At 42.6% G+C, this 26,452-nt stretch overlaps 1 protein-coding gene across 1 annotated transcript in view; it reads left to right on the top strand.

Moving 5' to 3' along the window:
- The window catches only part of LOC108290025 (S-adenosyl-L-methionine-dependent tRNA 4-demethylwyosine synthase TYW1), a 259,296-nt gene that overhangs the window by 120,737 nt on the left and 112,107 nt on the right, over window positions 1-26,452 (top strand). The window contains exons 12-13 of the mRNA XM_017509701.2: window positions 12,746-12,923; window positions 21,943-22,078. Of these exons, the coding sequence (XP_017365190.1) occupies window positions 12,746-12,923; window positions 21,943-22,078 (314 nt within the window). The remainder of the gene's footprint in view (window positions 1-12,745; window positions 12,924-21,942; window positions 22,079-26,452) is intronic.

The raw sequence follows: 26,452 nt of genomic DNA on the forward strand, positions 1-26,452 counted from the left end.
TAGAATTAGGTGTCCATCGTTTTTTTTTTTTTTTTTTTTTTTACATTTACAAAGATGCTAATGATTATTTTAATTTCTCATCTTGATTTTTAGTTTCGAGCATTTTTCGTTGGCAGGAGATAGGGAACAGATTTCTTTCTCTGACTTGGATAAAGCAGTGTCTTTTACCAGTGTTTTGGAAAATTAAATGAAACTATTGGTAAAGAACTAGGAAGCCCCACATCTGGAATTTGACTGGCTTTTCCTAGACTCATTGTTGGTTTAGTTAATAATTGATTGTTGATCTTCGAATAAGCTATGTGTCTTTTTAATAAATTTCAAGGCAAAGTCTTATTTTACTTTGGATAGTGTGTTAGAGTTCTCCAGAAAAATAGAACCAGTGGGTATGTGTGTGTTTGTGTGCATGTGTGTGGAGAGTGAAAGAGAGACTGAGATTGGGATTCATTCATTCATTTTTAGGCGTTGGCTCATGTATTTGACAAGGCCCAGCAAATTCAGCATCTCATGGGTTGACTGGCAGGTTGGAGACCAAGGCAGTCTGGGAGTTCAAGTTCAAAGGCATTCTCTTGGCAGAATTCCTTCTTGCTTGGAACAGGTCAGCCTTTTTATATTAAAGCCTCTGAGTGATTGGATGAGGTCCATCCACATTATGATGGGCAGTCTACTTTACTGAAAGCCCACCAATTTAAATGTTAATCTCATCCAAAAAACACAATGGCTGAACAAATATCTGGGCGCCATGGCCCAGACAGGTTGACACATAAAATTAATCATCACAGATAGTAATATCAGAAGCAGGAAATGCCAGTATTTTTATTTTTATATGAAGTTGATTTTTTGATTGAATGCGTAAGGAGCTAATGGGATGATGAGTGAGGGCGTGTGTTTCCTAGACATCCTGGAATCTCCCTGAATGAACTGTGTCTTGGGCCGTTTTTGTGGGGAGGAAGCAGCCTTCCCCTGAAGAATAGACGTTCATTTCTTTATGCTGAGATGTCCTTCATACAGAATGACGATCTGAGTTTTGATAGTAATTTTTCTGACAGGAGCATTTTGCAAATGCACCTTAAATGGAAATTTGTAATGAATAAACCATGAGGTAGACTTTATTCATGTTAATAAAATGTGTTAGGTGAGCTCCATGAGCACGTGTTTTTCAAAATTGTCTGCTGGTCCTGGTGAGGGGCTTGTCCTGTGCAGAAAGGGGTGTCCAGTAGTGACCTTAGCCTTATGTTAATCAGCAGGTGTCTCAAATGGTTTGTCTGTGGGTTCTTACAGTGTAAGGAAAACAAAAGAGTTTGAACATGTAGATTCTCTTGAGGGATGAAGGATGCAGGATAGCAGAATAGAGCATGTCTATGGATGCTGAATAGGCATCAGGATGCAGAAGATGGAAGGAATTCAACAACTGCCACCGATTTCATTCTTAACAGTGGTATTTATGCAGTATCTATTTTACCCTGGTAATTCCTACAATGGATTTTTTTTTTTTCATGTCTGAATTGATTGACTTGGTAACATGTTACCATGTCAGCAAAACATCTGTGTATTTAATCAGCAACAAATTTGCTGGAAGGGTTTTCAGAGTGGAACTAGTTGATATTTGTGCATTGATGCTCTTGAGGTTAGTAGATCAATTTTTCTTTAAGCTAGTAGAAAGCAGGTGCATGTCTGAAGGTGTGATGGGTGTAGGCAGGCCAGCACATAGGCATAAGGGAGCCTCATTTGTTTTATTTTTATTTTACTTTATTTATTTTGAGACAGGGTCTCGCTGTGTTGCCCAGGCTGGAGTGCAGTGGCAGCATCTTGGCTCACTGCAACCTCTGCCTCTTGGGCTCAAGTGATCCTCCCACCTCAGCCTCCCAGGTAGCTGGAACTACAGGTGCACCCCATCACACTCAGCTAATTTTAAAATTTTTTCTGGAAATGTGTTCCCTGCCTGTATTGCCCCAGCTGGTCTTGAACTCTTGGGCTCACACGATCCTTCTGCCTGGGCCTCCAAGAGTGCTGGGGTTACAGGCATGAGCCACCGTGCCTGGCTTTCATTTGTTTTACATTTTCACAATGAATGAGAGATCCCTTAATTTGCAGTTTTTGGGTCCTGGTGACTATTTAATGCTCTTTTCTGTGTTCTAAGTTAGATTAAACAAGCCATTACTTTTTGAAAATCTATCTTATTGCTGTTAATAGTCATAGTGAATCTTGCTGTGAAACTATATGATAATAGAAAAGAAAAAAACCCTAATTATAAAAGGGTAAAGTACATAATTTGTAAGAATCCAGAGCCCTTCTAGAAAACTGGTGGTAGTCTGTAACATTTCAAAGAAAAAAATGTTATGTAATTTCTATTAAAATGATAACTGGCAGCATTATAGAATTTTAGCACTTCAGAATATTGATTGTATTTTCTGTTTTGTTGGCAGCAAGTAATTTCAACTGAAAAAGACCCTAAAGGGATAGGGCCTTATTCTGTTGCTCAGGCTGGAATGCAGTGGCATGCATAGCTCACTGCAGCCTCAAACTACTAGATTCAACAAATCCTCCTGCCTCAGCCTCTCAAATAGCTGGGATTACAGCCACATGCTACCACGCCCAGCTAATATTTTTAAAAATTTTTTGTAGAGTTGGGGGTCTCGCTGTTTCCCAGTCTGATCTCAAACTCTAGGGCTCAAGCAGTCTTTCAGCCTCAGCCTCCCAAAGTGCTGGGGTTACAGGTGTGAAACACTGCACCCAGCCTTAATTTTTATTTTAATAATATTGTGTCTGTGGGAATACACATTTCAGGCTTAAACAGAAATGCTTGCAAACAGAATTGTTGTATAAATTGGCAATTATAGGCATTTTTCGGAGGTTTGAAGGCATTTCTTTCATAGTTGGTGATATTCCGGGTATCTCCACTTTGGCCTCTTTTTGGAGGTCCACTCTTAGCTCATGAATCATTTCCCTCACTCTGGCTTGGCGTCCTTTGCTTTCTAGTGTGAGTTTCTGCCCGATTAGGAAGAACGCCTGCTGTCCCTCCCGGGTCTGCTTCAGTTGGGTGTGAGGTGGACCCGGCTCTGGGGATCGTTGCTTATTGTCGGAGTTCCCCTGCTGGAACTCAGTGGCCAGTCCTGAGCAGCTTTGGAAGATAATCCCTGATGTTTTCAATGCTTCCTTGTTTTGTTTTGTTTTTTTGAGATGGAGTTTCGCTCTTGTTATCCAGGCTGGAGTGCAGTGGCACAATCAGCTCACTGCAACCTCTGCGTCCTGGTTTTAAGCGATTTTCCTGCCTCGGCCCGAGAGCTGGGATTACAGGCATGCGCCACCATGCCCGGCTAATTTTGTCTTTTTAGTAGAGACAGAGTTTTTCCATGTATTTAGGCTGGTCTTGAACTCCCGACCTCAGGTGATCCACTCACCTTGGCTTCCCAATGTGCTGAGATTACAGGCATGAGCCACCACACCTGGCCTTGTGTTCTTAATTCTGAGGGCAATCATTGTCTTTTCAGTTATTTCACTGAGTTATAAAAATATCTTTCTTTTCGTGACCTTTATTAGCTTTCCTTTGATATACATACAAAATTAACTTTATATTGATTAAAAGTGGGTCAGAATTCCAGTGCCACTCAGCATCTATTCAAAATACTGCCTGCCCTCTTCTAAGTACTACCATGGCAGGGAGAAATCGTTCCCAGAAAATAGGGCTGAGGTTTCTTTAGTTCAGTTTTCCATCTGTTCAGCAAATATCAAGTGATTGCACATTCTTTTTTTTTTTTTTTTTTAAATATATATTTTATTGTGTTTTAGGTTTTGGGGTACATGTGAAGAACATGTAAGATTGTTGCATAGGTACACATATGGCAGTGTGATTTGCTGCCTTCCTCCTCATCACCTATATCTGGCATTTTTCCCCATGCTCTCTCTCCCCAACTCCCCACCCCCCGCTGTCCCTCCCCTAGTTCTCCCCGACAGACCCCAGTGTGTGATGCTCCCCTCCCTGTGTCCATATGTTCTCACTGTTCAACACCCACCTATGAGTGAGAACACGCGGTGTTTGATTTTCTGTTCTTGTGTCAGTTTGCTGAGAATGATGGTTTCCAGGTTCACCCATGTCCCTTGTAGGACACAAACTCATCATTTTATATGGCTGCATAGTATTCCATGGTGTATATGTGCCACATTTTCCCTGTCCAGTCTATCACCGATGGGCATTTGGGTTAATTCCAAGTCTTTGCTATTGTAAACAGTGCCACAGTGAATATACGTGTGCACGTGTCCTTATAATAGAACGATTTATAATCCTTTGGATATATACCCAGTAATGGGATTGCTGGGTCAAATGGAATTTCTGTTTCTTGGTCCTTGAATCACCACACTGTCTTCCACAATGGTTGAACTAGTTTACACTCCTACCAACAGTGTAAAAGTGTTCCTATTTCTCCACATCCTTTCCAGCATCTGTTGTCTCCAGATTTTTTGATGATCGCCATTCTAAGTGGTGTTGCACAGTCTTTATTAGGAATGTCCTCAGTACTGAAGTTGCAAAGATGAAACAGACATCATTTATTACTAGGTGTTTTTATCTATGCTTTAGGCTAGAAGCGAAGTATTGCGAGAAATAAAAGATCTCCAACAGATGGCTTTCACAAACCAGGTATGCTAACATACACATCATAAAGAAAATGTAGAGGCGGGGAAGAGAACAACACCTGTTAACTGTTTTCTGAAACTTATTTATGAAAACCTCAAATGGAATATCTATATCAAACAGATACTATTTATGACTTTTAGCCAGGATGGGTTGTTGGGAAGATTTTTGGCCAGGAACTGCATTGTTATGAGAAGAAAGAAGAGAATGTTTTATTTCTGTTCGGCCCAAACTTTAGAAATAGGAATAATATATACTGAGCATTACATCATGTTTATTTGTGTTTTATTTGGTATATTGCTATGGCATTAGGATGAAAATTTTGGGATCTTAAGTTCTGGCCTTGTCATCTTTCACTGAGATGAAGTATGCTTGCTAGTTAATCTGCTGACTGTAATTGTGATTATCCAAGATGAGGAAGCTGTTCAGGATAAGAGAAATGTCAGATAAACTTGCTTAACCAAAAAATCCAAAGGATTAGAATAACAAAGCAGAGTTTAGTTGTGAAAGGGTTAAGATTTGGGCAGCATGAAGAGAACAGATTGTGTGTGTGTGTGTGTGTGTGTGTGCATGCGCACACGTGTGTGTGTGTGAGACAATGGGAAACAGCACTATAGATTTGCTGTTGAAATGTACTGTGTCTCTCGTTCCCTGGACTGTCTCTCTTTTCTCAAGGAACGCTTCCCATTAGAAATTTAGAGGCTGTTTCAATTTCTATCATATTTCCATGAGGACAGTGCAAGAAGACATGACGTTCAGCCCTTGTCTTTGGAAGGGCCACTGTATCAGCCCGTGGTGGACAGCAGGAAGTAGAAATGTGCTCTTAGGAAGGGGACAACCAAGCTTGACGTATGCTTCTCAGTGCCTTAGTCGTGGGACAATCAGTTCATCAGGGATTTTTGTTTTGTTTTGTTTTGGATTTTGTTTGTTTTTGTGATTGTCTAAATGTGCAAATATGATATTTTTATTTCTGGTTTCTGGAAAAGATGGCATTGGTGTCTTCTGGTGTCTTTGCTCTTAGGTTTCCTCCTTCCTCCCTGGCTGCTCTGTGGTGTCGTGTCCGTTTTTATCCCTGTTCCTTTCCCTAGAACTGTGAGTGTTGTGGGACTCAGTCCGTGGTCCTCCTCCCTGTCTCGTTACTCCCAAGGCTTTCTTTGTCTGAGCTGACGGCAGCTGTGTTGCTCGGGCCAAGAACTTCATCGACCCCTCTCGCTCTCTCATACCCCACATCCAATCCATTTGAAAATCCCTCTTGGCGATACTGAGGGACTATGTTAACTTCTCTTCCCAGGTCCACCAGAGGCTGCTTTCAAAGGGAAGAACTTCCCAGTGCCATGCCTCCATCCACCTCCCCATCCAGAAACCTAGAGTTCTTTGTCTAACTTGCCCGCACGCAGCTGGGTGGAAAGCCCAGGTGAGCTTCCTTTGTTTAGAAAGCCCACCAAAAGCTCCAAGGGAGGAGGCTTTGATTGCGAGCCAGGCAACCAATCCAATACCAGATTGAAGATCAGTCACTCCAGAGGAAGTGTGGAAAGGCTGCTCTCACTGCGCAAGAACTTGAGTAGGGCGGGAGTAACTCCAAGGTTAAAATCCCCCTACTCCCTTACCTCTAGGGAGTCCATCTCTGGATCCCCTCCTCCCTCTCTCTCTCAATCGCTTTTCTTCAAAGCTCTTTCAGTTCGATACTTAACTTCAACAATATTATCAAGCTGCCAGGGTCCTCTTCCCTATTCTTGTGTGAGTGAGAGCCCAAGAACCTCAGGGCACATCCCATCAGGGAGGGAGCCAGCCTCCCCCACGTCCCACGACCCGGTGACAGTACCTTCATAGTAGAGCCAGCTCATCGACTTTGCCACCTCCACGGTCGTGCCACCTCCACTGTCCACTTGGTCCAGGCCATAGTTTCCTTTTATATTATATTGTAGTCTGTTGGCCAGTTCTCCTCGCTCCTTGCCCGTCTGTTCTCAGTGTAGAAACCGATGTGATCTACTTTAAACAAAGGTCAGCCTACACCGCCCTCTTCTCAGAATGCGGCATGGGCTACCCATGGCACGGCACTCAGGTTCCCTGCATGTAATCAGGCGGACTCCCACTTCGGAGTCTTTCCTCTGTCTGGAGTGCTCCTCCCTCTGTGCCCTCTTGGTCCACCCCCTCACCTCCTCCAACTCCACCTTCCTTTTTGTCCTGACCAGCCTGAGTGACAGGGCGGCCTGCCTCTTTTTCCTCTGGCCGTCCCACATCTTCGTTGCCCTCCTCTTGCTCTTCTCCATGTTCTTGTCACTTTCTGTTATATTATGGAAATACGTATCCAACGTGGCAGCCACTAGCCACATGTGGCCCATTTAAATTAGTGAACATTAAATGAAATTAAAAAATCCCTTTCCCATTCACATTAGCCACATTTCAAGTGCTCAGTAGTCACATGTGGCTAGTGGCTTCTGTATTAGTGAAGAAAGAGAACATTTCCGTCATTGTGGAAAATTCTGTTGGACTCTTCTGTTACAGAATTGATTGATTTGCTATGTTTGATTTTTAATGTTTGTATCTCACTCTCTAGAATGTAAACTCCACAAGGACACATACCTGTCTCTGTTTTATTTGTTGAGAGAAAGGTCTAGTGGTAGTTGCCACATAGAAGGTGATCCATATATACATGTTTAATGGTATGGAATTACCATTTTATTTAAATTAATTAACATAATTTGCTGGGTGTAGTGGCTCAGGCCTGTAATCCCAGCACTATAGGAGGCCGAGCTAGGAGGATTGCTTGAGCTCAGGAGTCTGAGAACAGCCTGAGCAACATGGCAAAACTTCTTATTTACCAAAAATTAAAAAGAAATTAGCTGAGTGTGGTGGCACATGCCTGTGGTCCCAGCTACTGAGGAGGCGGAGGTGGGAGTATCACTTGAGCCCAGGAGACTGAGGCTGCAGTCAGCTTGATCATATCGCTGTTTTCCAGCCTGAGTGACAGAGGGACACCCTGTCTAAAAAATAATAATAATTGAATTTATTTTTCAGGTCAAAATAAAAACATTTGCAGCAAGCACAGTTTGAATGTTTATATGCTTGACCTGGCACCCCATTAAGTATTTCATGTAGCTTATTTCATTTAATTGTTATAATTGCTGTATGTGTGTGTGTGTAAAACCCCCATTTTAAAGATCAGGGAATGGGCTTGGAGAGGCTTGACCAGCATACAGACTAGCTTCGTGGTGGAGCTAGAGTGTGAAACCAGGGCATCTATGTCCCAGTGGCCAGGGCCTGGCGGATACTCCTTCCACTTTCTGCGTTTTAGGTTGGTTTTGGAGTTCAGGTTCAACCTGCCTTTCTACTGAGCTGCTCATGGGCGTGATTATAGTCAATGGTATGCGTTTGAAAAGGAAATGTTATGCTTAATGCCGAGTTGTCTTGACAACATAGAATGAGCTTAAGGATCAAATTTTATTTAAAAACTTTGTTTCACTCGAGTTAAGATCTTAGATTTCAGTAACCTAAAAAATTACTCATCCATCCAAAAATACCGATATGAAATGCATTCCTACAATTGCAGTTAGATAGTCATAAAAGAAGACGTCAGCTGTCACATTGAGATGGTTTTCATTTTGGTCTGTACTCTGTTGGTTTGATCTCTTGGCTATTTACTTGCGTTTATTATTTTACATTGGGGGTACACGTGCATGTTTTTTACATCGGTGTATTGTGTACTGCTGGGAATCAGACTTCTCGTGTACCCTTTACTCAGATAGTGAACATTGTACCTGATAGGTATTTTTTCAACTCTCACCCTGTCCCATCCCCTTTTGGAGTCTCTAGTGTCTGTTATTTCCATCTTTATGTCCATGTGTACCCATTGGTTGGCTCCCACTTAAAAGTGAGAACATGTGATGTCTAATGTTCTTTTAGTTCGCCTAGGATGATGGCCTCCAGCTCCATCCATGTTCCTGCAAAGGACATGAATGCGCTCTTTTTATGGCTGCGTAGTATTCCATGGTGCACTTGTACCACATTTTCTTGTCCTGTCACCTGTTGATGGACACTTAGGTTGGCTTCATGATTTTAGCTATTGTCAGGAGTGCTGTGAGGAACATACGAGTGAGTACAGGTGTTTTTTTAAATATGAATTCTTTTCCAGGAGTGGGATTGGTGGGTTGAATGGTAGTTCTGTTTTCACTTCTTTGAGAAGTCTCTCTATAGAGGCTGAACTAATTCCCAGCAATAGTGTGTAAGCGTTCCCTTTTCTCTACATCTATGCCAATATCTGTTGTTTTGCTTTTTAATAATAGCTATTCTGATTGGTATGAGATGACATCCCATTGTAGTTTTAATTTGCATTCCTCTGCAAATGATGATTAGGGATGTTGAGTGTTTTTTCATGTTACTTGCACTTTCTTATTTCTAAGGTGGAGGGGAGAGAGAGAGAGAGAGTGTGTGTGTGTGTGATGATTAGGGATGTTGAGTGTTTTTTCATGTTACTTGCACTTTCTTATTTCTAAGGTGGAGGGGAGAGAGAGAGAGAGGGAGAGAGAGAGAGAGTGTGTGTGTGATGATTAGGGATGTTGAGTGTTTTTTCATGTTACTTGCACTTTCTTATTTCTAAGGTGGAGGGGAGAGAGAGAGAGAGAGAGAGAGTGTGTGTGTGTGTGTGTGTGTGTGACACCTGACACCAATAACTTAACTTAAGCATACCCTGAGAATGACTGTATGTTCTTAGAAGAATGTGTGTTCTGAGCTCCAAGCTTGGGAGATCCACGAGTGGCTAACCCAGGGATTCATTCTCTTAGTTTTTTTCTGTGAAGGTTTTATTTTGGCTGTGAGGAACATCTGAATCCCTAGCCCTTCCTGTGGAATGCAGATCATAGAGGGGATCAAGGCCCTGTGTTTTCGCTTAAATAAAGGGATGCCAGTGGAGATTGCTGGGGGAAGGTACTAAGTGAAAATGCTGTATAAACTACATGGCTTTTTTTTTTTTTTTTTGAGACAAGGTCTCGCTCTCTCATCCAGGCTGGAGTGCAGTGGTGCAGTCTTGGCTCACTGCAGCCTCCGCTTTCTGGGTTCAAGTGATTCTTCTGCTTCAGCCTCCCAAGTAGCTGGGACTACAGGTACCCACCACCATGCCTGGCTAATTTTTGTATTTTTAGTAGAGATGGGGGCTTCACCATGTTGGCCAACCTGGTCTTGAACCTGACTTCAAGTGATCTGCCTGCCTGAGATACTGGGCCTGACTGAACTGTGTGCTTTTTACAAGCAATTGTGGTTCTCCTGTGCAGCATACTGCCACTGGACTGTTCTGTTTCTGAGTCTCTTCAGTAAATCCTGTCTCGGCTAGGTGCAGTGGCTCAAACCTGTAATCCCAGCATTTGGGGAGGCTGAGGCGGGCCAATGATGAAGTCAGGAGTTCGAGACCAGTCTGGCCAACATGGTAAAACCCTGTCTTTACCAAAAAAAAAAAAAAAAAATTAGCCAGGCGCGTGATGGTGTGCCCCTGTATACAATCCCAGCTACTTGGGAGACTGAGGCAGGAGAATCACATGAACCTGGGATGCAGAGGTTGCAGTGAGTTGAGATCAGGCCACTGCGCTCCTTCCCCGGGTGACAGTGCGAGATTCCATCTCAAAACAACAGCAAAAACCCTGTGTCTCGTTCATTGGTTCTGAATCTTTGCCAGCCTCTCACTCATGGTGCCATCCCTATTGAAGTCAATAGGGGTCTGGCGGAACACTGTGTGTAAAATAAAATCACTTTCTGAACACAGGCACAACTGAGCAGTGGAATTTCACTTTATTTCACCACGTTCTTTGTTGTTGTTAAGGTGATAGTGACTGGGATCTAATCCGTTTCATAAACCAGAATAAAGGTGATAATACCACGTCCTTAATGAGCGTTTCTTGTGTGCCCGACACTCTGCTGAGGCCTTTACATGCATTATCTCATTTAATCCCAACAAAAATTCTCCAAGGTAGTTACCATTCGCAGCTAACAAAATTACGTTTTAAAGATGGCCAATGAGAGACACAGAAGACGTATGAACACGCCTCTCCCCCAGGCCCAAGCTTCATGAGGAATCTCTGTCCTGCAGAGAGAATGTATTCTTCAAAGGGAACCTAGAAATAAGTGATTTACAACTATCAGGAGTTAAGGAGATACGTATTTTTTTCTTTGTTTTTTAACTTTCATTTTAAGTTCAGGGGCACATGTGCAGGTTTGTTACACAGGTAACTTTGTGTCGTAGGGGTTTGCTGAACAGATTATTTCATCACCGGGTATGAAGCCCAGTACCCGTGAGTTATTTCTCCTGATCCTCTCCCTCCTCCACCCTCCACTCTCTAATAGGCCCCAGAGTGTGTCGTTCCCCTCTATGTGTCCATGTGTTCTCAGGAGATGTATTTTTGCCTACTTACACTCTTTCTAAGTCTTTCACATTCTCTGTTACACTGAAGGACTTTTAGGACAGTGTGTCTGTGAATACCTTCTACGTTGAGTCAAGAGCAGTGCCTGTCAGACTAAGCTGCATGCTGGAATCACATGGAGATCTGTTTAGAAATCCTGATGCCCGAGGCCCCTCCCCAGAGACTGATTTAATGTGTTTGGGACACAGCCAGGACATTGAGATTGTTAAAAGTTCTTTGGGTCATTCCAGTGTTCAGCTAGGATTCAGCATGAGTGGTGTGCGCCACTGGTACTAAATGTGGCTGCTAAACTTGTCTGCTCATTGGAGTCACCTGGGGAGCTTCAGAAACTGCGAATTGCCTGTGCCCTCCACCAGAGGTTAGTCGGTCTGTGCTGTGGCCCGGATTTTGGGAATTTTAAGATTCCAAAGTGATTCCAATGTGCAGACAGGTGTGGGGCCCTCTGGTTTTATGCAGTGGCTTCCAGCCTTGGCTATATGTAACAACCATCTGAGAAGCTTTAATAAAACCCATTGTCCAGGCTTGCATGCACTCTGATGAAACACACTCTTTGGAGGTGGACCTATGTGGAATATATATATATTTTTTTTGAGAGACAGAGTCTCACTCTTTGGCCCAGGCTGGAATGCAGTGGCGCGATTTTGGCTCACTGCAACCTCCACCTCCCGGGTTCAAGCAATTCTCCTGCTTCAGCCTCCCAAGTAGCTGGAATTACAAGCGCCCACCACCACACCTAGCTAATTTTTGTAATTTTTTAGTAAAGATGGGGTTTCACCATGTTGCCAGGCTGGTCTCGAACTCCTGACCTCAAGTGATCTGCCCGCCTCCACCTCACAAAGTGCTGGGATTACAGGTGTGAGGCACTGCACCCAGCCTATTTTTGTTTTTTGAGACAGTCTCGCTCTGTCATCCGGGTTGGAGTATAGTGGCATAATTGTGGTTCACCGTAGCTTCAACCTCCCAGACTCAATTGATCCTCCCACCTCAGCCCCCCAAGCAGTTGGGACCACAGACAAATGCCACCATGCCCAGCTAATTTTTGTTTTTTTAAAATTTTTAGTTGAGACAAGGTCTCATTATATTGCCAAGGCTAGTTTTGAACTCCTGGTCTCAAGCAGTCCTCCTGCCTTGGCCTCCCAAAGTGCTGGGATCACAGGTGTGAGCCACTGTGCCTGGCCTCACAGGTGTGAGCCACTGCGGCAGTATTATTTGAAGCTCCTAGTGACTTCTGTATGAAGCCAAAGATGAGAATGATAGGGGTCTTCTTTTTCTCTCCTATACAGCTTTGGACCAACTACATTTACTTTCCCACCTCTGGATACTTGAGGAATGCTTGGGACCATGATTGGTCTAGAACAGGCTTGTCCTTATGCAGATATACTGAATTCATTTTCTTAGATCAACATGAAAGAATGTAAAGCTGAGCAAATTATGCAAAGGGACTTACTCTGCCCTCCAAATAATTAGCTAACAAAGCTGGTTTTGCCTGCTTGTGTTGATGTAGCTTCACTAGTACCAAAACTAAGAATGAGGTTACGGACTGATTTTTCTGATTTAATAATTCTAGTCCCACCCTGCCCTTTGGCCTTTGTTTTGTATTCTTTGACTGGTATCAAAAGTGAATTTGCCCTATAAAATCATCTTTGGAAAAATGTAAGTGACATCCTCCATCTGCCTTATGTAGCTGGGTCCTTTTCACTGTCTTCTCCAGGAGTCCCGGGTGTCAAGGCAGAGCGCTTTGAAGAAGGAATGATGGTAAAGCACTGCGCATTGTCCCTCGTGGGAGAGCCAATCATGTACCCAGAGATCAACAGCTTTTTGAAGTTACTCCACCAGCGTCAAATCTCCAGTTTCCTGGTGACAAATGCACAGTTCCCTGCTGAAATCCGGTGAGTTGTCCAGCCTGTGAAGAGATGCAGCTTGAGTCTGTGTTTCACTGCAAAGTAAAACTAATAGGCATTAATCCATTCGAACAGGATTAATTACCTACTACATACAAATGTTGGGCTTTGGGAGGTGAAGATGGTCCTGCCCTTCAAAATCTGTTCTGTTAGGGACAACAACATTAGTAAAAAGAATAGAGGCACAGATAACTCACAAGGGGAATTCAAAAAGAGAATTAATTTTTTTCCAAATGGGAGAGGCAGGGTAAAGCTTTCCAGAGAAGCTGTCATTTAATTTTTTTTTTTTTTTTGAGTTGGAGTGTCACTCTTTCTCCCAGGCTGGAGTGCAGTGGTGCAATCGTGGCTCACTGCGACCTCCGCCTCCTGGGTTCAAGTGATTCTCCTTCCTCAGCCTCCTGAGTAGCTGGGACTAGAGATGCCTGGCACCACGTCTGGCTAATTTTTTTCTTTTCTTTTCTTTTCTTTTTTGATTGTTAATAGAGATGAGCTTTCCCCTTGTTGGTCAGTCTGGTCTCCAACTCCTGACCTCAAGTGATCCTCCTGCCTCAGCCTCTCAAAGTGCTGGGATTACAGGCGTAAGCCACTGTGCCTGGCCTAATTTTTATCTTTGTTTGGGATTGGTACTTGAGAAAGTAGGAAACTATATTTTGCTAATAAGGAACTTTGCGAGAAAGATGCGGAGTTGGGGTATTTGTGATAACCGTTACATACAAGTAGCTTGTTCAGACCACGGAGCGTGTGAAAGAGAGTGGCAGGTGGACGGCAAGTTGGGAAGGCTGGGTGTGATAACCATTACATACATTAGCCTGTTCAGACCACGGAGTGTGTGAAAGAGAGTGGCAGGTGGATGGCAAGTTGGGAAGGTTGGGACTAGATGGTCTGGGACTTCAAATGCAGTTCTTTAGAAAGATCTTGCTTCCTGCAGAGCAGCCTGCCAGCATGGTATAAAATGGGAGAGACAAGAAGCAGCAGGAACCTAGACAGGAGATTATTGTGTTTGCTCAGGTCAGAGTTACAAGGGAGGAAGTTAAGTCAGTGCAAATGAGGGAGTCTTAAAAAAAGATGCTGTTGAAGGATTGCTAGGTATGGTTGATGACCTGCTTGTGTGGCTCTGAGAGGCTAGCAGAGAAGAGGACTAGGTAGTTACACTGAAAGTTCCAGCCATGTTGATTGCTAGGATTATGGGGTCCCATAATTGCAGAGGGCTCTCATAAGGAAGGGTCAGGTTTAGGTGGTAGGATGATGAGGTTGGGTTGGTTGGCTTAAGGGAGGGCACTCCTGATAGGGATGATCAAAGGCATCTCCGGGGGCCTCTGGGGAAATGATCTGTTTTTGTGTCATCCTGGGACTAGGCACACACTGTTGTGCCAAAAGAATTATTAAATTTTACTTTCTGTGAATGCCATTATGGGTTGAGGTAATGCCATCATGGATTGAGGAAAATTATGAAATAAGATATTTACCTGAAAATGTCCAGCAAAATGCTGGGCACATTTGGTAGATGTTATTGAGTCTTTCCCTCTCTTGCTGATGAGTGTTCTCAGGCCTGCAGAGGGACCATGGAAAACGACAAGATGTTAGTACTAGTCTTGATTGCCATTTTCAGCAAACACATGAGATGTGATGGCATATGGTTCCCTCATTTACTAAACCTGATTGGCAAACGGGGAGGGAGACAAAAAGGAAGAATGAGGTGGCAGGATTGGAGGAACAGGAAGACTAGCAAATGTCTCAGATCCTGAACGTGCGTTTAAAAAGCGGATGGGCTTACTCTGTCAGAAATCAAGAAAAGGAACGCTTAGGAAATGGAGGTTGTGTTACTAGATTCCTAAAGCATGCTTGAGGCTCCTAATGCGAAGCATGCTGTGCTTCAGGGAATAGGCGTGGAAATTGTGTTGTATCTTTTACATTATGTCCTTCCCTGGCACAAGGCAGAATATGTAGAAAGTAGCCATTCTAGATTCAGATCTGAAAAAGGGGGCATGACTTTGTTATCCACTGAAATAGGTATTCAGAAAGAGAAGAACAAAACCAAGTCAGAGAGCTACAGATTACTGCTAGGGTATGGGAAGAATTTCCTCTATGGGAGTCTGCTAGACATGCGTTGAGGACGTTTCTGCTTTCCTTTTTCTGAAACAGATCAGTCCCAAGTCCTGGCTTGGGAATAGTGTGTGTGCCCAAATGTTAGGAGGTTCTAAGCATAAGACAACCTCCTGCCCCCACATTTTCCCAGTGAAAGATTTGAACTATCCAGAAAATAACGTCAAAAACAGAATGATGAGAATTGCCATGCTGGATACTATGACGTGTCGTAAGACCACAAGTTTGAAACACTCTGGATTATAGAGCGGTGAAACAAGAGAGTCTTGAGATAGCCTTTACTTTTAAACGAATACTTTCAGGACTGAGGCCTCTCTGAATTAAACTAAAGATTCTCCCTGCCGACCCCCATATCACAAGAGAAAATAGAAAGAAAAAGTTCTCTAAGAGGAAATAATCTTCCTTGTTTCTGTGGATTAGGAGGAAACAAAATACCAGTTGTCTCTGGTGTCTTAATTTCTTTCAGAAAAATAAGGCTGTAGATGAACTAATAGAACACAGGCCATGTATTTTGGAAGTTTCCTTTAATGTTGATAATGCTGATTCTATACAGCAAGTCAGCTCATACAGTTCAGCTATTAGCTGAGTCTCTTGCAGCCATTTCATCTTTGAGCACACTATAAGAATTAAAGAAAGAGGAGAGCAACAAGAAGGGCGGCTCGACACTCAACAGGTTTACTGTAAACCTGGGAAGGGCTTCTGGCCTTACACACAGCAGGAGGAATAATGCTCTCTGGGTGGTTGAGTGGCCTATTTATTTTTTACTTTTTTTAATTCAAAAATAATTTTTTTCTAAGTAACTGCAATACCACCTATACTCTGGGGTCTTTTGAGGGGAGTCTTGACTTTGTCAATTGGTCTGCATTATATTCAGGCTAGTGGCTTTTTCAGGGTACTAAACCTTTCCCTAAAAGAGTTTCAGTCTTCCCTCCAGCTCCAAAGCATATATGACTGTGTTAGTCTGTTCTTGCATTGCTGTAAGGAGCTGACTGAGACTAGGTAATTTGTGACGAAAGAGGTTTAATTGGCTCACAGTTCTGCAGGTTGTTTAGGAAGCATGGCAAGGGAGGTCTCGGGAAACTTAGAATCACGGTGGAAGGCAAAGGGGAAGCAGGCACATCTTCACACAGCGGAGCAGGAGGAAGAGAAAGAAGGGGGATGTGCTCCACACTTTTAAACAGCCAGGTCTCATGAGGACCCACTCATTGTCACAAGAATAGCAAGGGGGATGTCCCCATCATCCAACCACCTCCCACCAGGCCCCTTCTCCAACATCGAGGATTCAACATGAGATTTGGGTGGGGACAGAGCCAAATTATATGAGACTCTTTACTGACAGTTCTGGCCCCGAGAGGAGTTTTCACAGTGAGTGGTCCTCCAGGATTTATGGGAGAGCCAGATACTGGTTGTGGTTGCTGTGTGGAAGCAAACACCTTAGGCAAATGAGAAAGCTTTTGCTTTCTGAGTAGCTTTATGCTTTTGTTTGTCAAAACAGAGGTTAATAAAAGTGACAAGAATGTGTAACACACTTCATGTTAACAGGCCTGGTGGTGATTATATAGGAGAAAAGCCCTGTCTTCACAGGAACCTACCGATATATTTTAACATGTCAGTCCTCTTTGGCTGCGGCCACCCACCTCAGAATGTGTGGCTCTAACTAACAATCATTTATTTAGCTTTAACTCTGCAGGTCAGCCTGAAAGACTTTTGGCCTTGGGTGGCTTTGCTTGTCTCAGTGTTTCTCAGTGGATGAATCTGCCAGGGCTGGGTGCCTGATGATTGGCTGGGCTGGACTCAGGGGTCTCTATTCATGTGGCCTCTCATCCCTCAGCAGCTGTGCTGCACTTTATCACAGGGTGCCAGGGTTTCAAAGAGCAGCGAGTGGGGCAAGCCTCAGTGCTTGAGCATCTTTCAAGCCTTTGCTTGTATCACATTTGCTTACTTCACACAGCGGAGCTTCAGGTCAATGAGAAGCACGCAAATCTATAGGCAGGGGCACGTGGGTGCTGGGACGGGAGGAGTCGATGGCCATATTTGCAGTCTACATACAGCACAACAGACCACACTTGTCAAGGAGTATAACCTTGAACCTGCTGGAGCTCAGTGTTCTTCAGGAACTCAGTTGATGATTATAATTATGTGAGTAGTCCAGGTGATAAGCAATCCATTTTCTCCTTAAGCCCAGAGGTCTCAAACCCGCAGTTGATAAGAAGCAGGTTTTGCTTTTCCTACAGCATGTCTAGCAGTTTTTTTTGGAGCCAACATTGAAAAATCGAGAGGTTTTATGTAAAATCTGGACTTTGGACTTTTGAAAAGAAGATGATCTGGCAGAAGTTGTGAAGAGCCAAGGCATAGTTATGTTTTCCATGAAGCCGTGTTCTTTTCAGCTCTCCACACACCTCCCATCTTGCTCTTTCCTCAGCCCTGAGGCTGAGTGTCATCTGCCACCTGTCAGAGGAATTGCACGGTTGATTTTCTCATATCAGAGAAATTCCTGTCACCATTTCTAACAGTGAAATAATGAAAGGTAGACGGAGAGGCCACATAGTCCCAGAAAAATGGAAGAAAGCCTATCACTTTGAGTAAGGAGAGAATATTCTTGTGTGCTTCATATACAATCTGCATTTTGATACGCAAAGAACTTTCCCCCTCCCCTTAAAAGTGGCTTATCTGACTCACATTATTTCCTTGGTTCCTGTAGACCTACGAGTTTAGAAGTTTGTTCTAAAACATTGCACCATCTGTGTATTCAGCTTTGCAGTCAGAGAGGAGCCTCATAGCTGATGTCTTCTGCGACAGAAGACTCCATGGATTCATTTCTTATACACTTCTCTGTGCGATGATGCCGACGACGCCTCCTGCCCCCAAATTTCAGCTGTGTGTCCCTTTACTTTTGAACACCTTCTTCCTTGAAACTATGCAGGAAGTTTATTCTCTTTCTTCTGCTGGTTCTGTGTTTCTGTTATTGTGTTTGCTTTGTGTTTTGTTTTCTTTAGTTTTTGCTGAGACATTCACCCACATCTTTTAGAGAACCTCTATAACCTGGATTTAACCTATATGACAGAAATAGAGCATTCCAACCAGAAACTTTTAAAGTACAGATTTTTTTTTTCTTTTTTTTAAGACAGGATCTCAACCTGTTGCCCAGCCTGGAATGCAGTGGTGTGATCTCAGCTCACTTCAACCTCTGCCTCCTGGGTTCAAGCGATTCTTGTGCCTCAGCCTTTTGAGTAGCTGGAATTATAGGCTCCCTCCATCATGCCTGGCTAATTTTTGTATTTTTAGTAAAGACAGGGTTTCACCATGTTGGCCAGGCTGGTCTCGAACTCGTGACCACAGACGATCCGCCTGCCTCAGCCTTTCAAAGTGCTGGGGATTACAGGCGTGAGCCACCGTGCCTGCCCTGATGCTTATTATTTATAGATCTTTGCACACATTACTTAGCCTCTTGAACCTCAGCTTCATCATCTTTAAAATGGGCCTAAGTAGCAACTGCATGGTTGTCTTATTGTGATGATTCAGTGAACTAAACTGATGAAGAGTCAAGCACACAGCAGAGTGTGCCTGGCTCAGGGAGCAGTAGATAATTCTTTCCTCTTCATTCACTCTCCTCCTCACTTCCTCCTGAGCTATTTGGCTTGCTCTGAAAGCCCCAGATTGCCTTAGAGATTTAGGTTTTAATATCACTGGATGTTTGGGTCACTCTGGTTATTTATTTTATCCCAAGGAGGAGCTTCAAAGTCACTATTTACTTGGATTTCTAACAAACATAAATGTCTCTTCTTTTTTTTTTTTCTTTCTGCTGATATTGTCAGGTCTCATTCTACCTTCCAAGGTTCAGAAGATAGAATGAGGACTGATGGTCTCTACAGAAAGGAAACGGGAGGGAGTTTTATGTTTGTCAGCACATTTTTATATATGATAATTCTTAACTCAGAGATTTAAAATTAAGGCCAAGGGTCCTTACAATACTCACATCAAGAATCCTTGGGCATTTTTACAGAGGTTTGGGCTTAAGGTTGTCTGTCTTAAATATTGTCTCTTTTTCTGGGGAGTGGAGGATATCCTTTTTAATGACTCCCAGCGGTGCCATGAGATCCTCGGATACAGGAAGAATTACGATTTTGATGATGTAAGACCCTTTTGCTTTTGGGGAACATTTGTTATCTCCGTGTAGAATAGAGACAGGTAAGTGACCCTCCTGGAACCCTCATTGTCTTTTCCGGGTGGATAGAGACCAGTGCTAGACATAAGGTCCCTAAAGGTAGGAAAATATCTCCGAAGGTCTCTGCTAATTTTGAGCCTCTTCAAAATGAGCTCTGCAATTCCTAGAGACCTTTTCCTCCACTCCGTTCTTCCTCTGCTCCTTGACAAGAGAGCTCTAGACTTCCTTGGGAGTAGCGTCTCAGATGTCCAGTATTGACTAGAATTCCTTATTGGTACTGTCAGTGTCCAGGGCTTCCTATTTCGTAAATGATAGAGGTTTATAAAAGAAGTATGGCCTTTGGAATGTACTGTTCATAATCTTAAGCAGTTATGGAAGCATAGAAAAAGTCAGGGCAGTTCTCATTTTGCGTCAGGAAGCTTTTGACAAAGTCCTGTTTAGTCAGATGATGGTACCCAGTAGTAACCATTAAGATAGTCTTCTTTTCCTTTTTTTGTAAAAGAAAAATCCAGTTAAAGAAGCATAGCTTGTCTTTTATCAAAAAGGCACCCAGCAAAGGAGTGATGAGACAGAATGCTGTTATTACTGATGCTTTTGTTTTACATTTTCAGTAATTAATGTGCTTTCCTCAGTCGTGACCCATTACCTGAACTTTGAAGGATTCCCCTAGTACATCGGTGCTGCAGGGCCTTAAAGCACGAGAGCCTGCCAGTATCTTCATCACCTCTTTCCCACATTTGGTCAGAGTCTCTCTACTTTTAATGAAAGTGAATAGAAGACTAGACACTTCTGATTTTTCTGCATGTCACTAAGCCGCATCATTGCAAGCATCTGTTTGGCCTGTATTCCCTTAAAAATTTTGTCTGCCGAAATTGACAATATCTCCTAAAAAGTAGCTTTAGTGTCTACCTGTGTGGCTGGATAAAAAGAAAAATAGGATTCTTGCTCTTCAAGATCTTACACTCAAAGATTGATATGGCTGATGCTTTATATAAAGCACATAAACCATCTTAAAGTGGTGAATTATATGGCATGTACACGATATCTTCATTTTTTAAAAATGCATGGACTTTGAAACAAAAAATGCACAAATTTCTAGGGGGCAATCTGGAATAAATTGTGGAATCGTTATAGAAAAAGAATATTGGGAGAATTTGATCAGAGGATTATTAAGGGGGCATTTCTTTCTTCTAGTTCTAAATTTACTGAAGAGAATGAATTATGAGACCCGTTTGAAGGGAGAAGGGGAGAGGCTTTAGAAAAAGTACAGTCTAGGCTGGGCACAGTGGCTCACACCTGTAATCCCAGCACTTTGGGAGGCCAAAGTGGGCGGATCACTTGAGGTCAGGAGTTTGAGACCAGCCTGGGTAACATGGTGAAACCCCGTCTCTACTAAAAGTACAAAAATTAGCCCAGCGTGATGGGGCACGCCTGTAATCCCAGCTGCTTGAGAGGCTGAGGCAGGAGAATCTTGAAACCTGGGAGGTTTCAGTGAGCTGAGATCACACCACTGTACTCCAGCCTGGGTGACAGAGTGAGACCCCGCCTAAAAAAAGAAAAATGCAGTCTAGGTTTAATGTATAACTTGTGAGAAATCTAGTAGGGTCGGGCACAGTGGCTCACACTGCTAATTTCAGCACTTTGGGAGGCTGAGGTAGGTGGATCACCTCAGCCCAGGAGATCCAGACCAGCCTGGGTAACATAGTGAGGCCCCTTTCTCTACAGAAAAATTTAAAAAATTAGCCAGGTGTGGCGGCACATGCCTGTGGTCCCATTGAGATACTGAGAGAGGAGGGTCGCTTGAGACTGCAGTGAGCTGTGATTGCGCCACTGCACTGCAGCCTGATGAGAATGAGACCCTGTCTGGGGATTGGGGCCGGGGGAAAGACCTACTAGAAGGACCTACTAGAAATCTAGTAGGTAGGAATGAAATTATGAAACAAAGCAGTGAATTTGAGAGAAGTGGAGAGTGAGTGGTGTTCATGGAAACTGCACTTTTTTCTTCTGTGTAATTACGAGGTTGCTGCTGTGTTAGGTCTGCACTGCTTAAAGTTCCCCAGATGGGTCATTGTTTGCCTCTCAGGGCTTGACATGAAACCCATTTCCACTGTTGGAAGCGTAGGTGTGATTCTGTGTCCTTCGAATAAGGCCTGAGCTTTTGGGTTTCTTTCTTGCTCCTTAGAGGATTTCTGTCAGTGAATGGATGGAGGGAGGTGGCCTAGCTGTGCAGACCCCATGTGGTTGGCAGACTATGTGGGTGGGAAAGTGAGATCAGAGAGCCTAATTGTGCTGGGCTGATGTTGTCAGACCTGAACTTAGATCATATTTTATTTTACATTGAATTGTAAGTAATTCAGTGTTTTCAATGTGTTAGGGATTGTTTCCAGTCATTTAAAAAATCACCAGAGGCTGGCTGGGCACAGTGGCTCAGGCCTACAATCCCAGTCACTTTTGGAGGCTGAGGTGGGCAGATGACCTGAGGTTGGGAGTTCGAAACCGGGCTGACCAACATGGAGAAACCCCGTCTCAAAAAAAATAATAATAATAATAACCAGAGGCCATCCCATTTTGTCATATTATTAAAATCATTAGTTCAGTCTTCTGGGGAGAAGTGGAAGTGTCTAGACCCAGAGAAATGTTTAATCCCTATATCTATTATAGCAAGTTTTACATCATGGAAAGCCTGATAGAGGAATATGTTTTCTTTTCTTTCTTTTTTTTTTTTTTTTTTTTACCAAGGAACCTCAAGCCAGTTACTCAGCTGTATGTCAGTGTGGATGCCAGCACCAAAGAGAGTCTGAAGAAAATCGACCGCCCACTCTTCAAGGATTTCTGGCAGAGATTCCTTGACAGTTTAAAAGCCTTGGCAGCCAAGGTAAGAATGATGACGTCTTAAAAATAAATAACCCTCAGGTGTGTACTGAAGTTAAAAGAAAAAGAATGAAAGAAGGAAACATGAAAGAAAAGAACCGAGGTACTTCCTCTTCTTTTCTCTTTAAAATAAAAAAAAAGTGAAATATAACTTTCAACTTTTTAAAGACTTCCTTCTTCAAGGAACTTTGAATATTTACTATTTGATAAATATTTATTGAGTTCCTCTTAAGTTTGTAGCACTATGCTTAACCTACATCATTTGCCTTTAAGTCGGGAGTTCAAGACCAGCCTGACCAACATGGTCAAACCCCATTTCTACTAAAAATACCAAAAGATTAGCCGGTTATGATGGCACGTGCCTGTAATCCCAGCTACTCAGGAGGCTGAGACAGGAGAATCACTTGAACCTGGGAGGTGGAAGCTGCAGTGAGTCAAGATCATGTCTCTGCACTCCAGCCTGGGTGACAGAGTGAGACTCCGTTTCAAAAAAACAAATAAAAAATAAAAATAATATAAAATGACACTGTATTTGCAAATAACCTACACACATCCTCCTATATACTTTACATCATTTATAGATTACTTACAATTTGTGGTACAATGTAAATACCATGTAAGTAGTTGTTATACAGCATTTTAAATATTTGTGTGATTTTTAATTGTTTTATTTTTTCCAAATATTTTTCATCTGTGGTTGGTTGAATGTGTGGAAATGGAACCCACAGATATGGAGGGCAGACTGTATATAGCCATCTTAAAAGATGCATCTACATGCTGGGTGTAATCTGAGGCTCACACCTGTAGTCCAAGCGCTTTGGGAGGCCAAGATAGGTAGATCACTTGAGGTCAGGAGTCTGAGACCAGCTGGGCAACACGGCAAAGCCCTATGTCTACCAAAACACACACACACACACACACACACACACACACACACACACACACGCACGCCATGCGTGGTGGCACATACCTGTGGTCCCAGCTACTCACGAGGCTAAGGTGGGAAGATTGCTTGAGCCTGGGAGGCAGAGGTTATAGTGAGCCGAGATCGCTCCACTGCACTCCAGCCTGGGCAGCAAAGTGAGACCCCATCTAAAAAAAAAAAAAAAAGCCTGAAAATAGTATATGTTTAAATATGAAGTTAATTTTTGTGAATTTCTGGAACCAAATTTCCTAAGCCATCAATAGCCCAGAATGTTCATATTGAATATCTTTTTCTGCAGACATTTGGCTCTTCGTGTGTGTTTTCATATGGCAGGCTTACCTTCCTTTTCTTTTTCATCTAAAGTAACCTTCTGGCTCTGTTCTTCCATCAATCCTCCTTCCTTCCTTGCTTCCTTTCTGTCACTTTTCTAAGCATTCTTTGTGCATTCCTGACATCTGACTGATAATGAAAATCACCCCAGGAGCTTAAAAAAAAATGACAATTTCCTGGTCCTCATGGCATCTGAGAATCTGCTTGTTAGACATCCCAGGTGTCATTAAGTATGCAGCCAGTTACAGGAGTCACTGTCCCAGAAAACTTCCCTTCTCTCCTGTGCCCAGCGCTTGCTTTGACATCCCTAATCCCTGGCTGTCTGGCCTCAGTGTGCATTTCCTGACTCCTTTTTCACTGTATTCCCCAGAGGGGCCATGCTTCCCTGCTTCCCTGCCATTTCCACACAGATGGCCACTACCTTCTCCTTTCTGAGTCTTTGATTTGATTACTGTCTCCCCAGATTTGGGAATGAATGTCCTTTCTTTCCCTTGTTTGACTTGTAGAAATTCTGTATACCTCCTAGACCCAGTTTTGTTATTACCTTTACTGCAAAGTCTTTTCTCATTACAATTAGCTGCACCTTTCTCCCTTTCTAAGTTTTATATCTATTAAAAAACACTGTTTTTCTTCTGTTTTGTCTTAGCTGCTCTCTCCTGATCTGTATTCCTTACTTATGTCTGAATTCTGCACAATGTCAAGCACAGCACAGTATTTCATAAATGTTTCCATTTTTTTCTTGGAGAATGGGTTTTGCTCTGTCCCCAAAGCTGTAACACAGTGGCACCATCATAGCCTCCAGCTCACTACAGCCTCCAGCTCCTGGGCTTAAACAATCCTTTTACCTCAGCCTCCCAAGTATCTGGGATCACAGGCACATACTGCCATCCCCAAATAATTTTTTGCAGAGACAGTCTTGAACTCCTGGCCTCAAGCAGTCTTCCTGCCTTGGAAGTGTTGGGATTATAGGCATGAGCCACTGCTCCAGGCCTGATAAATATTTCTTTTTTTCTTTTCTTCTCTTTTTATTTTTTCGAGATGGAGTCTTGTTCTGTTGCCCAGGCTGGAGTGCAGTAGCATGAACTTGGCTCACTGCAACCTCTACCTCCTGGGTTCAAGCGATTCTTCTGCCTCAGCCTCCCCAGTAGCTAGGATTACAGGTGCATGCCACCATGCCTGGCTAATTTTTGTATTTTTAGTAGAGACAGGGTTTTCACCATGATGGCCAGGCTGATCTCGAACTCCTGACCTCAAGTGATCCCCCTGCCTTGGCCTGCCAAAATGCTGGCATTACAGGTGTGAGCCACCTCGCCCTGCCAAAATGTTTCTTAAAAGGATGAATGGGTGGAAACTCAACAGAGATTTGTGACATACCATATGCATTTTAGCAACTCTCCAGCTGTTTAAATCTTTGTGGGTTTTTTTGCTGTTTTATCCTTGAGAAGTTAAATCTATGCCTTTATTTGTTATTAATAGTGATGTTATTTAAGAAATGAAAAAAGGCCTTACTTTGGTTTCTAAGCTGTCTTGGATTTACATAGCATAAACATCAGAATGGATTTATTTATTTATTTATTTTGAGGCAGTTTCACAGCATCTTAAATAGAAGTCATTATTGTCTCTGTGTAATTCTTGTTGGAAAGCTTCCTTGGGTAAACTGCCCACACATTGGGGCAATTGCTTTCTGAGTATTTTGTTGCAATTAGAGTTTTTGTTTCTTGTTCTTGTAGAAGATCTGTGGCAGGAGGCTGCTCTTAACAATTTTCCTTTAAATTGACTTAAGCTGTTATTTCCTTCTGAGTGTCTTATCTTATAAGACACAGTAGATGCTACGAAGCAAGATTTGTTTTACTGTTTATGCTTAACACTTAAAACATATATTTTGTTGTTATATGTGTCAGCTAGGGTCAAAGACATAAAAACTCAAATACCGGCTGGGGGTGGTGGCTCAGGCCTGTAATCCCAGCACTTTGGGAGACTGAGGCAGGCAGAGATCACTTGAGGTCAGGAGTTCGAGACCAGCCAGGCTAACGTGGTGAAACCTCTTCTCTACTTTTAAAAATACAAAAAAAAAAAAAAAAAAAAAAAAAAAATTAGCTGGGCATGGTGGCAGGTACCTCTAATCCCAGCTGCTCCGGAGGCTGAGGCAGAAGAATTGCTTCAACACAGGAGGTGGAGGTTGCAGTGAGCCAAGCATACACCACTGTACTCTACTCTGGGCAACAAGAGTGAGATTCTGTCTCAAAATAAAAATATTAAAATAAAAATAAAAACTCATATCGGATTACTATAAATGAAAGTGCTATTTCAGATATTTTAATTAGAACATCCATACTGTTATCTTCTGTTATTTGATTAGGCTTTTATAATATGCCTGGGCAAGAAAAGGCATTTGAAGAGTGTTTCTTGAACTTTTTAACAAAAAAATTTGATATGTCCCAAGATTTTCAGCCCATTTCTGATCTGGTACTACCCAAAGTAGAAGGTAGCATATTTTGTTTTTAACTCTTGGCAAGTATAATGTTTACATTTCCAGATTTTTATCCTTTGTCAAAATGTTCCTTTTCAATATGAGGAGAGAAATATATTGGTACTTGAGTATGTGGGCTAAAAACCAATTCCATCAAGATACCAGAGGAAAAAATGTGTTAGCTTCAATTTCCGTCTGCAATAGCTACTTGTCAAATAGTTCTTTTTTAAAAAAGAGAAATACATCTTACACAAGAAAATACCAGCAGCTTTTAGCAGTAAACTTTCATCCGCAGTGTGACCAGATGTGTTTCTGCTGGACTGTGATTATGCCAGGATCCAGTAGTAAGTTGAACTGTTCAATCCTTTTCTATGTTATATATAGCCTTGGGATTCTTGAAACCTCGTATTTAAAAAGAAAATTGGCCAACATCGTTTCTTGCATTACGCATTAACAATGAACATTGGCCCTCTTTCTGCAAATGTTAGGGTGCTCTGACCTGACATCGTTTGAACAACGGGTGTTCCATTGAGAAGAAGGGCTTATTATACATCAGTGAGATAGCCCTGTATCAAATATTTAAATAACCCCTATCATGTATGTGGCCCACAGTTTGCAAATGAAGAAACAAAACATTTTATATTTGACCTTAT

Source organism: Cebus imitator, unplaced genomic scaffold (genome assembly GCF_001604975.1).
Source record: "Cebus imitator isolate Cc_AM_T3 unplaced genomic scaffold, Cebus_imitator-1.0 Scaffold419, whole genome shotgun sequence".
Classification (NCBI taxonomy): domain Eukaryota; kingdom Metazoa; phylum Chordata; class Mammalia; order Primates; family Cebidae; genus Cebus; species Cebus imitator.